At 27.7% G+C, this 13410-nt stretch overlaps 1 protein-coding gene across 1 annotated transcript; it reads left to right on the plus strand.

The window, feature by feature from the left end:
• The first annotated feature begins 2055 nt into the window (after positions 1-2055).
• On the plus strand, positions 2056-7308 carry LOC114166341 (linoleate 9S-lipoxygenase 1). Its single transcript, XM_028051055.1, has 9 exons — positions 2056-2374; positions 3918-4204; positions 4337-4577; positions 4804-5115; positions 5236-5321; positions 5430-5537; positions 5626-5927; positions 6019-6282; positions 6388-7308. Exons 1-9 carry the CDS (start codon positions 2143-2145, stop codon positions 7142-7144), a joined length of 2589 nt encoding a protein of 862 aa, XP_027906856.1. The 5' UTR covers positions 2056-2142; the 3' UTR covers positions 7145-7308.
• The last annotated feature ends 6102 nt before the right edge of the window (positions 7309-13410 follow it).

Genomic DNA, 13410 nt, shown 5'->3' on the forward strand with positions numbered 1-13410 from the left:
CCACATTCATCATCTACTTTTATACTCATCTTCTTCATATACACTCACTTTTTCATGTCCATTTCCTTTACCCACACTTATCTCTTTTATCTATACTCATCCATTACAATTTTTTTTTTCTTTTATTTTTGTTGAAGATAGATGCATTGTATAAGAAACTTTAGTTTTTAAATTATTATAAGATAAATTGATATAAATTAAAATAATATTAAAAATAACTTATTTAGTATTAATTAAGACGACAGTAAATTAAATGAATTTTAAAATAAAACAAATCATTAATGTCAACTTGGTCTACATTAAATTAATTTAATTAAAAATGAATTTAAAATTAATAATAAATTAACATTGATTTAACCCATATTATTACATCGACCTTCAAAAATCAACTTAGCGTCAATAACTTTAGAATCTACCGGATTTGTTATACAAATCCTACATTATCAACTAATTAGTTTTGGCTTTTGGCCAACACTAAACATTAATTTCTTGTAATGATTTTATATAATTTTTATCGTCTTTAATTTAGATTTTAATAGTATTAGCTTTCCATTTTAATATAATAGTTAAGATTGATAATTCTGACATAATTACTCCTAAAATAACTTAAATGAGAGTTAAGACCCTATATGATATTTAATGTTTGAAGTAGTGGTCGAACTTTTTAATGTTCCTCCCTTCCCCATTTTTTTAATATATATAAATTAATATGTAAAAAAATAGTTTATTTTAATTTTAGTATGTTTTATGTATGTAGTATCTCCAAAAGTTATGTATATTTATTTTGGCACTCCTAAAATATTTACTGAATATCTGGCCCTCTGATTTGAAGTCTTATATATATAAATGTTATAACTATTTAAAGTAACTTAAGTTTGGATATAATTTTATTACTTAATTCTCTTCCTCTCACCTAAGTTTTTCAATACATTATTTCTTGTTCTGTATGTATGTTTTATGTATGATTTGAAATCCCTACATTAAGAATATAAAAAAGGTCTGATAGAAATGAATAGTTTATAATAAGAAATAATAACAAATATGAATTTTAAGGTATATAATGGAAAAGTCAATAAAGTTACTGCATGAAATAAATTATAGTGTAAAAACTCGTTATATATATTATCCATATAAATGTTTTTTCTTTATATATAAAGTGAGTAAAAATTAGTACCTTTAAAATAATTATAACGGTTCTATTAGTTAATTAATCTTGAATTATTAGGCTATATGACGATAAAAATACAGAAAAAGAAAGTGATTATTATATTTATCTACCTTTCATATGATTTTGGTGTGTTTCCATTTGCTTTGAATCCGTATTCATAAATGCAGTGTACACGTTTGTGATCTACCCTTTGTTCCTCCATGAATATATAGGTGAAGTAGCATTGACTTAGAAAACTGCACATGTTAGGGAGATAAATATAATAATCACTTTCTTTTTCTGTAATTTTTGTCTTCATATAAACTATATATTAATTGAAGATTAATTAACTAGTAGAATCGTTAATTAATATGTGAAATAGCATTGACTTGGAACACTGCACATGTCAGGGAGATTAATTAACTAATAAATTTTGGTGTGTTTCCATTTGCTTTTACTCCATATACTCATAAATGCAGAGTACACTTTTGTGTTTCCCTCCATGAATATATATGTAAAGTAGCATTGACTTGGTAGATCAATGGACTTTAAATCTAACTCAATTTCATAAAATTGGACTGCTAGGTTAGGTTATATTTATTTATATACTAAAATTATTTTATTTTTAATCCATGTAAAATTTTTAATATATTTTATTTATGTTAAAGTATATACATCTCTTACGTGAGATTAAATATTAACAAATAGTCTGATAGCAATCCAAGATAGTGAATGAAACTATATGTCCAGAAAATAGAAATTTCGTTAAGATAAACTTTTTCTTTTAACTATGATTTTGATACATGTCAGAAAGTAAAATTTAATCCTAATACAACTCCACAAAATTAACTTATAAAATGAGATCTACACCCGAAATTCGAGAATACGTTTGGCTATAAATAGCTTCCTCTGCACAAGCCATGAGGCATAAGCAAGCAACTTGTTTTGTGTTTGAGAAGAGTTGTGTGTTGAGTTCGAGAAGATAGCCAGTAAAAATGTTTGGGATATTGAACAGGGGTCACAAGATAAAGGGCACTGTGGTGTTGATGACGAAGAATGTGTTTGATTTCAATGAATTTGTGTCAAGTACGAGAGGTGGAATAGCTGGTGCTGCCGGAGGTATCTTTGGTGCTGCCACCGACATAGTTGGAGGAATAGTTGATGGTGCCACTGCCATCTTCAGCCGTAACATTGCCATTCAGTTGATCAGTGCAACCAAAACTGATGGTTTCTTTCTCTCTATCTGTCTATATATATATATATATATATATATATATATATATATATATATATATATATATATATCTTTCTACTTCTTTCAACATATCACATGCAAAACACTTAACATAATTCTTTTCCATCATCAAATAAACTCAACTTTTCTTTAAATAAAAAACAAAATCCAATAATTTAGCTTTTGAAGAAGTTAAATGATACAACTTCTATGACATTAGTTATAATTTCAGTTTATATATATATATATATATATATATATATATATATATATTATTTTAAAAGCATTTGTTTGTGCATAGCTTTTTATAACAAATTAGCTTGAAAAGATGTTATTAAATTATAATAGTAGAAATATTAAAATGAATTTGAATGTCAGAATTAACTCAGTTTATTACAAGTTTGTATTGAGTTGGGTCGAAAAAAATTATTATTTTCTTAAATATGGATCGATTGAACCCAATTTACTTAACATAGATATTTAATGAAGTATAATTAGTAATCCACTAACAATTTTTTATTAGTTTTCTATCATTTTTCAAATAAATTTTTTTGTTATAATTATTTATTATTTTTGGTTACGCAAGTTGATAATTTGACTTTTTAAAATACTACAATAACTTAGATGTTTAGTTTATTTGTTTGTACAATTGTGTAAATTGATACCTGAATTTTTAAGTACTATGTTTATAATACTATTTAGTAAAATATATAAACACTTTGATTATATTAATGTAAAAAGATAAGTCAAGTCAATTCATTTTAATTGTATTGCAAAATAAATTAAAAGAACAAAATCTCTTTAAGTAAATATTAAAGTAAATTTAGGTTAATTATATGTTATATAATAGCATAAAATATTTAATATATATATTAACACTTTATATTAATGTTAATATAAATATTAGTGTAGAGTGTAAGAGCATCCACTTCACAGATTGATTTTAAGTAAAAGAGTTACCTGATCCAAATATATTAACTTTACGGTGTAATTACTATCTGGATTAAGTTAAATGATTCAGTTTTTTATTGGAGCCTTCTTAAATAATTATATTATATATCATTGATTTATTTTATTATCAAGCCAAATCAAACTATCCAAATATTGTAAAACTATACAGAATAGAATACGAATAAGACAAAATCAATATTATGCAAATTTGGCTTTTAACTCTAAAAATAATTATGTATTGCACAACCAATTTCAGCTATGCACAACTACCAAATTTGAATACTGTATAATCAATAATTATTTAATTATTGTTAATATAAACAGTAAATACTATGGAACCTAACACAACCACTAAACTACTGCAAAGTGCATAACTATTAAAATTCACTGAAAGTACACCTTCAAAAGCTATATGTTTATTTTTTATTTTTTCTCAGATAAGTAAAATATGCAGTATAGTTAATACTCAGTTTTGAAATTACCAACTAAAAGAAAGTTAATACCAACAAATATGAGTGCGTAAAATGAAAAACTAGTGATCACAAACTGAATTTTGAGTGTTCTTTATCTGTATTCTTCTTGCAGGGCTTGGAAATGGAAAGATCGGAAAACGAACCTTTTTGGAGAAGCATCTTCCTTCGTTACCAAACTTGGGAGATAGACAAGATGCATTCAATGTTTATTTTGAATGGGATGAGAGTTTTGGAATTCCAGGAGCATTTTACATCAAAAATTTTATGCAATCTGAGTTTTTTCTTGTCAGTCTCACTCTTGAAGACATTCCAAATCATGGAACCATTCACTTTGTTTGCAACTCATGGGTTTACAATGCTAAATGTTACAAAAGGGATCGCATTTTCTTTGTTAACAAGGTAATAACTTTCTACCTGCCAAAACAAGTAATGTGTGAAATTCAGAATTTTCCCTTGACTTTCACGTAATTCAGCTAGCTCATTTTTCTTTTGGGGTTAATGAAAAAAAAAAAATCGTTGAATGTGTTTCAGACATATCTTCCAAATGAAACTCCAACTTCACTGGTAAAGTACAGAAAAGAAGAGTTGGAAAATCTTAGAGGAGATGGAAAAGGGGAGCGCAAGGAATATGACAGAATCTATGACTATGATGTTTACAATGATTTGGGCAACCCAGACAAGAACAAGAGTCTAGCTCGTCCTGTTCTTGGAGGGTCTAGCGATTTTCCATACCCTCGCAGGGGAAGAACTGGTAGAAAATCAACAAGGACAGGTTAGGATTGTATTTTCTATTTTAAGTAATCAATTCCAGTTTCCAACACATGCAATGAGATTCTTGTTACTGCATAATCCAAATGTTTCATATGTTTTTGGTAACATAGAGATGTTATTATGCATTATGACATAGAAACTCATTTTGTTTTGAAAGTGTGATGATGAGTCTGATCGGTGTTCTTGATGGTTCTGCACTAATTTCAGTGTTGTTTAACTTTCAATAGATCGTAACTGTGAGATACCAACCAATGACACCTACATTCCAAGAGATGAAAACTTTGGTCATTTGAAGTCATCAGATTTCCTTACATATTCAATAAAGGCCTTAACTCAAAACGTGCTACCTACATTTCAAAAAGCATTCGGTTTCAACAATGAGTTTGATACATTTGAAGACGTGCGTGGACTCTTTGAAGGTGGAGTTTATCTCCCCACAGATGTAATCAGCAAAATTAGCCCCATACCAGTGCTTAAGGAAATCTTCCGCACAGATGGTGAACAAGTTCTCAAGTTTCCACCACCTCATGTCATCAGAGGTATTGTCTATAGGCTTATTAGATTACTCAAGTAAAATCAATTCTGAGTCCATTATAATTAATACTTCACATTTTTTTCTCTGTTGTGTTCAATGTTTCTGTGTTAACGATTTGGAGCAGTGAGTAAGTCTGCATGGATGACTGATGAAGAATTTGGAAGAGAGATGTTGGCTGGTGTAAATCCATGCCTAATTCAACGCCTTCAAGTAAGCAGTGCTTTGTTTTTTAGTAACTAAGAACAAATTTGGTGTGTGTGTGTGTGTCTTGGATTATATATTCATTGAATCATTGTTGATGTTATTAACAAATGGTAGGAGTTCCCTCCAAAAAGCAACTTGGATGTTACAAGGTATGGTGATCAAACTAGTACAATAACTAAAGAACACTTGGAGATCAACCTTGGTGGACTCACTGTGGAACAGGTAAGTGATACCAATATCATAACAAAATGACACATCAATACCATATTAATCGTGACACTAAATGATTATGATTATGTTTGTGCAACAGGCACTGAAGGGTAACAGATTGTTCATATTAGATCATCACGATGCATTCATACCATATTTAGAAAGGATCAATGACCTTCCCACTGCAAAGTGTTATGCCACAAGAACTATACTTTTCTTGAAAGATGACGGCACATTGAAGCCACTGGCCATTGAATTAAGTTTGCCAAATCCTGGGGGAAATGGTGCCAATAGTAGAGTCATCTTGCCTGCAGAACAAGGTGCTGAAAACACAATCTGGCTACTTGCAAAGGCTTATGTTGTTGTAAATGACTCCTGCTACCATCAACTCATGAGCCATTGGTATTGAAAATTCTATTCTACCACTTTCATCACAGACAAACTTATCTATTCTGAATCTGTGAAGTGATTTTTTATTTGTTCATGATCTCAGGTTGAATACTCATGCTGTGATGGAGCCATTTGTGATAGCAACAAACAGACATTTGAGTGTGCTCCACCCTATTTATAAACTCTTGTTGCCTCATTATCGTGACACTATGAACATCAATGGACTTGCAAGACAATCACTCATCAACGCAGGTGGCGTTATTGAGCGATCATTTTTGCCTGGCGAATTTGCTGTGGAGATGTCTTCAGCAGTTTACAAGAACTGGGTTTTCACTGATCAAGCCCTTCCAGCCGATCTTATCAAGAGGTAATGTTTACACACATAAAGATCAATAATTTGCTATAAAGTTTTCAAGTTAAAATTTTCACTTGTTTGATACCTAGTCCTTTGTATTATTCATCCTTGATTCAGAGGATTGGCTACTGAAGATCCTTCTGCTCCTCATGGCCTTCGTCTTGTGATAGAGGACTACCCTTATGCTGTTGATGGACTAGAAATATGGGACACTATCCAAACTTGGGTTAAAGAGTATGTCTCCTTGTACTATCCCACAAACGATGCAGTTAAGAAAGACACTGAACTCCAAGCTTGGTGGAAGGAAGCTGTTGAGAAAGGTCATGGTGACTTGAAAGATAAGGCATGGTGGCCAAAGTTGAACACTCCTCAAGATTTGATTCACACTTGCTCCATTATTATATGGATTGCTTCAGCTCTTCATGCAGCTGTGAATTTTGGACAGTACCCTTATGGAGGATTCATCCTGAACCGTCCAACTATAACCAGAAGATTGCTGCCTGAACCAGGAACCAAAGATTATGATGAGTTGAGCAGCAATTATCAAAAGGCTTATTTGAGAACAGTTACAGGGAAGGTTGAGGCCCTTGTGGACCTTTCAGTGATAGAGATATTGTCAAGGCATGCTTCTGATGAGGTCTATCTTGGACAGAGGGACAATCCAAATTGGACTGATGACATAAAAGCACTTCAAGCTTTTAAAAAGTTTGGACAAAAGCTGAAGGTGATTGAAGATAAAATCATGGAGAGGAACAAAGATTCAAGTCTTAGAAACCGTAATGGACCAGTTCAGATGCCTTACACTCTGCTTCTTCCTACTTGTGAAGATGAAGGTCTCACTTTCAGAGGAATTCCCAACAGCATCTCTATTTAAGGGGTGTTCATGTGTTGTTTAATTTCTGTTTAATGCCGAATAATTATGCTTCCTTGTCTCTGCATAATTGTGTTGTTTATGCTTAAGTTCTGCATGGGAATGTTATGTGGTTTTCCATTTAATAAGACATTTTTTCTACCCTACTGTTATGAGAATAAGATTAATGTTTTTTCACGACTGCACTTAACATTCATGCAGGAGTACAAACAAATATGTTTTGAAAAATTGCAATCTTCGTCTGTTGGAAATAGTACAAGTGAGTCAAAAGTTTCACATCGAATATAACAGAAAAATTTAAACAGTATATAAGAATAAAAATTCATAACACCGTTACTTTAAGATTTTGGGTTAAAGTGGTGTCAGATGTCTTATATGTGTAAGACTAATGTTATATAACCAACTATATAAGAATAAAGACACATAACACCTTTGCCTTTAACGTTTTGGAATTAAAATGGTGTCAAAGACATTATATATAAGACTAATGTTATATAATCATATGGAACCACAATCTCTCTATGACCATAACCCATGAACATCATCTACAATTTTGCCTATGCTCAGTTATTTCAGTGCTGATAATGATGCTTTTTGTATGATTTAGTTTACTATCTAAACATTGGCTAATTAATTGGTGTGTATATGTCTAAGAATCTACTTTATCATCATTAGATATGTTGTTGCATTCCCATATAAAATAATTTTCAATTTTATAATTTAAAAAGTCATTTTTTATTTTCAGATTTAACAATATAAAAAGGACATAATGGAATGTTTCTTATATGGAAGTGCAGGAAGAAACTTATAGAAGTGCAGAAAGAAAGTGTCCCAGGGTTGATGAGACTACATTTTACTAAGTTTTGCGCTTAATTAAAGATACCCAATAGCCCATAAACACTAGTAAAGAAATAATAAATATAGAAACTAAAATATCAAATAAACAAAAAAGAAAAATAATAAAGTCAAAAGATGTTACAAGCAAGTCACACTGATTTCAAAGGGAATAGAAATTAATTTTCTTGAAAAAATTGTGTATATTTTCATAATTTTGAAAACGTTATAAAATTTCAATCAAGTATAAATTTTCAGCGTCGCTTTTTGTTTTCTTTGAAATAGTTTAAAATTTCATTTTAGTTAAAAAGATAAATTTCTTATATAATTAATTAATACAACTAATATTATTGTAATTGCATACTCACTTTAAATGATAGATTATTTGAAATGGATGACTATTAGTTCACTTAAAAGTTTCATATAAATTAAATAACGCAACCAAGGAAAAGTATGATTAACAAGTTGATTAACTATTTTTCAGTAAGCATTTTATTATTTGATAAGAATATTTGTACATGTTATAAGTTTCATCTTTATAAAACTATAAAAAACAATTTAATATTTGTTTTAAAAGAGCAAAAGTTTAATAGTATGCGGGGCGGTATAAAAGTTTTGCATTGCAAACCAATTAAAATTGTTAGTTTTGCTTAAATAATTTATATCTACTTAAATTGTGGTAGAAATTATTAATAATTAATTATAACTAACCGTGTTCGAAAAATAAAAATAAAATGTCATTTTTTATTTTATAAGAAACTCTTTTCCGAAAAGAATTATAAAAAAATTATTAAAGTAAATACTTTTTAATAATATTGTGTTAAAACAAAAAATTACAATAAACTCTTTAAAATAATATAGTACAATAAAATTCATAAAAAATAAATTAAGATATGATATTATAATTCTTATAATGTAGAAGGAATTTTTTTTTTTAACTTCTAATAGAAAAAATAAAAGTTCTTCCAAATACAATAATTTTAATTTATCTTTATTTAATAGTATATATCATTCATTTATTTAAAACACACTAAAGTAATGAAAAGTTAAATTTAAATTTATTTAATAGGGTTAAATATGTTTTTATCCCTTGATTTTTAATTCATAATTAGTTTATGTTTCAAACATTGGTCAAATTTAATCTTTCAACTTCATAAATGGATAAATTTAATTTTTTTAACTAACTTTTGTTAAGTTTATTTGACTTTTCATACATATTTTATTATAGCATTTGAGTTGTCTACACGATTTAATACATTCTTGCTTCAGTGTTAATTGAGAGATGCATATGAAACGTCAAACAAATTTAACAAAATTTGATTAAAATGACTAAATTTAATAATTTCTATAAATGGAGACTAAATTGATTCAAAATTTCAATTTTTATCGTTAGAAGAACAAAAACATATTTAACTATATTTAATATAATTGAACTTGTTTTTTTCATTTTATTTTATGTCACAACAAATTAAAATCATAGAATTGGCAAAGAATTTGGATCAGCAATGAAAAAAGAAAAAGAAATAACCCAATCAAGTTTGATAAAATGCATTTTGGATTATCTAGAATAAAAAAATTTAGTGATACATTTTTTTTTTCAATCAATTTTTTTTCTATGTCAATTAAAAACTTAAATTTTAGAACATGGAAAGTGTTTTGGTCTCTTTCTCAAGATTAAGGATGAATAAATAAACTAGATCAATCTGTTTAAAGTTCTACATACATAGGTCACGTTTTAAATGAATTCCGTTCATAAATCAACTAACATTTTCCGTTATGCATCTATTAAATTAAAATTATAAAAATTAGATAAAATTATTTTTTTAGTTAGTAACTTTGTTTTCTAAAACAGCATCTGCAAATACACTGATAATGTCGACGAATTCCACTGGTTCAACGGATCAGATTGTAAATTAAATATAATTATGAAAAAAATTAAAATATAATGTTATTTATTTTTCTAATGAATTAATTACATTACACATGACTAAGGTCGACATATATAATCACACACAAAAGAAAAAGAGTCGACAAAAACTAATGAAGAAATTTATGCACATGAGTGCAACATTCAATTATTGCACATGGATACATACTAAGGATGAAAATGGTATGACTTTTCAGCACAAAATTAGTATTTTAAGTACATGCATGATGAAAGCATTATAAACTCTTACAAAAAATAGTATTATTCAACCAGGACTTGTAACACAATAAATATATGATTCAAACAAGTAATAATTAGTTTATATTAATAAAATTATTTGATTTTATACTAAATACAGAGATATAAAATTTATTTTTATGTATTTTATAATACAAATAATATTTCACTTTACACTATAAGCTTGATATCTTTTCTTAAGGTAACTAATGAAAATAAGTACCAATTAACAAAAACTTAAGAGAAAATTGAGAGAGAAGGAAGAATCTTGAATAAAGAAAAATAAAATGATATGAATTATTCCTAAATATCTAATTATGATTTTGAGTTTTACATTAAGTATGAAAGTCAAAGTAAAGAAAAATACTTACAAATTTATTATTTTAAGGTTCGAGGAAATATTATAATCTCTATATAAATTGATTCATGATTGTAGGTATTGAATTTTGTCAATTTATTATATCAAAAGATTCAATAAAAGTATGAAAAAATCGATGATTCGTCTTATCGAAAGACATATAAATTGTAGAAAATATTCACATTTAAGAGAAAGACACTCACAAATATAAAAAATATTCACATTTAAGTGTGAGTTAATTTCACGTTCATTATAAATGACAAAATTAAATAAAATATAAAAAATAAATTAAACAAAATATAAAATTTTTTGGATTAGAACTAACTAGTGTCATAATCTCTTATATAAATTGATTCATTAATATTGAATCTTCCCCGTATATCTTATTAAAAGATTCAATAATCGTTGATATTTTTAGATTCCTAAGACAATTTCTTTTATTCATAATTATTGTGCCAAGATGTTTTAAATCCAGATTTATTTATTAAATGTTATGAAATTTATTTTTTCTCAATTTAGCTTATGTTTTTCTCAAACTTAATCTCTTCTTAAACTACTTGTATCTTCTAAAGTAAACATGTTTAATTATTTTATATGTTTTGAGTTTTATTTTTTATTTAAATGCATAGTGTAATCTTAGCCTTATAAATATATACAGTTTCTATTCTATACCCCTCTTAAATATCTGAAACCAGAAATGTAAAGAGATTTGTTCTGTGAATATAAACCATAAACTAATGTACTATGAGTGGAAAATTGAATTAAGACACCTTTTATAATAAAAATATAATAATTTAATTTAGTTACTCATTTATGTCTTATAATAATTTAAATTTATTTTAAGTTTTTAACCGTACGATCTATGATTAGACTTATTAATTTGGTCTAATCCATATGATTTGGTTTAGACTCACATAGGTTGAGGTAAAAAAATTTCCAGGACCAAAATGAAAACGAAAATCTTATGGGTCAGAGCCAACCCAACCATAAACAATATTGGGTCAGATCTAAGTCAAATAGATCATTCAAGTTGGACCCAAGTCAGGTCGTGTCTAGGTTTACCAAAGTTTAATAGAATCCATATTGTGCTAAGTTGAATCGAACTCATGTTAAATAAATCGAGTCAGGCTCATGTTTTATCGAGTCAGGTCGAGCCTAAAATAGGTCGAGTTGAGTCAGTGAATTGAGTCAAGTTGGACAAACTTCAGGTCGAGATGAATTATACATGCTTTAGATCGAGTTGAATAGAACCCACTTGAACCACGTCAGATTGAGTTGAGTCGGTCTAGTTGGGCCCACATCTGATCAAGTCGACTTGGCCTAAGCTGGATTGAGTTGAGTCGAACTCACCTTTGGTTAAGTTGAGTGGAACCTACCTTTGGTCAAGTCGATTCAGGTCCACATAAGTTTAAGTTGTCAGATTGAGTCAAATAGTAGTCACATTAAACCAATGTGGAGTCAAGTTTAAATCATTCCATGCTAATTCAAGCTCAGACAAAATTAACCAAGTTTAGACCAATACATGACAATCCAAACCCAAAAAGGTTGGATTGGCCTAGTCACACAAGTTGTATTGGATCCTAACTTTTTTGTTGAGTTACAGATAATACAAATTAAGTAATAATCATTTTATAATTAATGTAATTTGGAGATCATTTCACTTTAAAATATTCTATATACTCATGCTATAAATCAAATATTAGTAAAAATATTTAAAAATAATAAAATAATAATAACGATATAAAATATATATTTTAATAATAATAAACAATATTATTAATTGTAATAATAATAATAATAATAACAACAATCACAATCAAGAGATAATTTTATTTATTAAAACAATTTTCTTATCATTTGAATTAAATTATTCACATACTTTCTTTTCTTTTATTTTTTTACAATTTTTATTATTTTTTCTTTAATCAAAATAACCTACTTTACCCCCTCTTTTCTTTTTCCTTAATTTAATTTTTTACTCTCACAAATCCATCTGCCATCTATACAAAGTATTATTGAATTAATAAGAAAAAAGAAGAGTGAATTAAGGTTTCATCATTGATTATAAATTAAATTGATACTTCTATTTCCTTCTTTTTATGACCAAGATACCATAGTGATTTGGATGGATAAGGTTATGGGTGTAAAACTAACACATGTCCTATCTATAATCACATGTGATGTGACAAAGTTCTACAGTGACAATGACGCCTTTTATTTTCTTCTGATTTTTATTTCTGGAGTTATAAATCTGTGTGTAAGGAATCGATTTCGTCAATTTTGTCGTTATTCCTTACCATTTTATAAAGCATTTAAAAAAAAATTGTAATGGAAAACTGTACAGGAATTCACCAACTTTTATCTTTTCCAGCTCACACTATTTTCAAAAGTATGAAATTATTGATCGGTGTAAATAAACAAACAGAAGAAAGTACATTTATTTTGATAGTAAACAAATAACAAAATGTATATTTTTATTGAGTTTCACATGTTTTCATTTTTTCCTTACTCATGAGAAAATAATTAAAAAATAAAACTATAATTTTCCAAAGCTACTTTTTTTCCCTTATATATATAGTTTTATAATTGTATAACTACTTAATTTTAACTTACTTTTTATTTTAAAAATGCTATTATTTTATTTTCATTGACAAAAAAGAAAGAATTTTCATTTCTATTCTTTCTCCTTTTTTTTTTTCCTTTTCCTTGTTTAAAACCAAGCATTGTGTGAGTCTTATCTCTTTATTGTAATTTATTTACTAAATTTTACAATTTCTTTTATGAATGACAAAAGTGACAAGTTTGTATAAATATTAACAAGAAAGAATTATCAAAGTGTAAAAATATCTAAAATGATTATTTGTATTGAATAGTTGTTTCGATTTAAAAAAAATGACCTTTTTGTCGGACCTC

This window comes from Vigna unguiculata, chromosome 10 (genome assembly GCF_004118075.2).
Source record: "Vigna unguiculata cultivar IT97K-499-35 chromosome 10, ASM411807v1, whole genome shotgun sequence".
Classification (NCBI taxonomy): domain Eukaryota; kingdom Viridiplantae; phylum Streptophyta; class Magnoliopsida; order Fabales; family Fabaceae; genus Vigna; species Vigna unguiculata.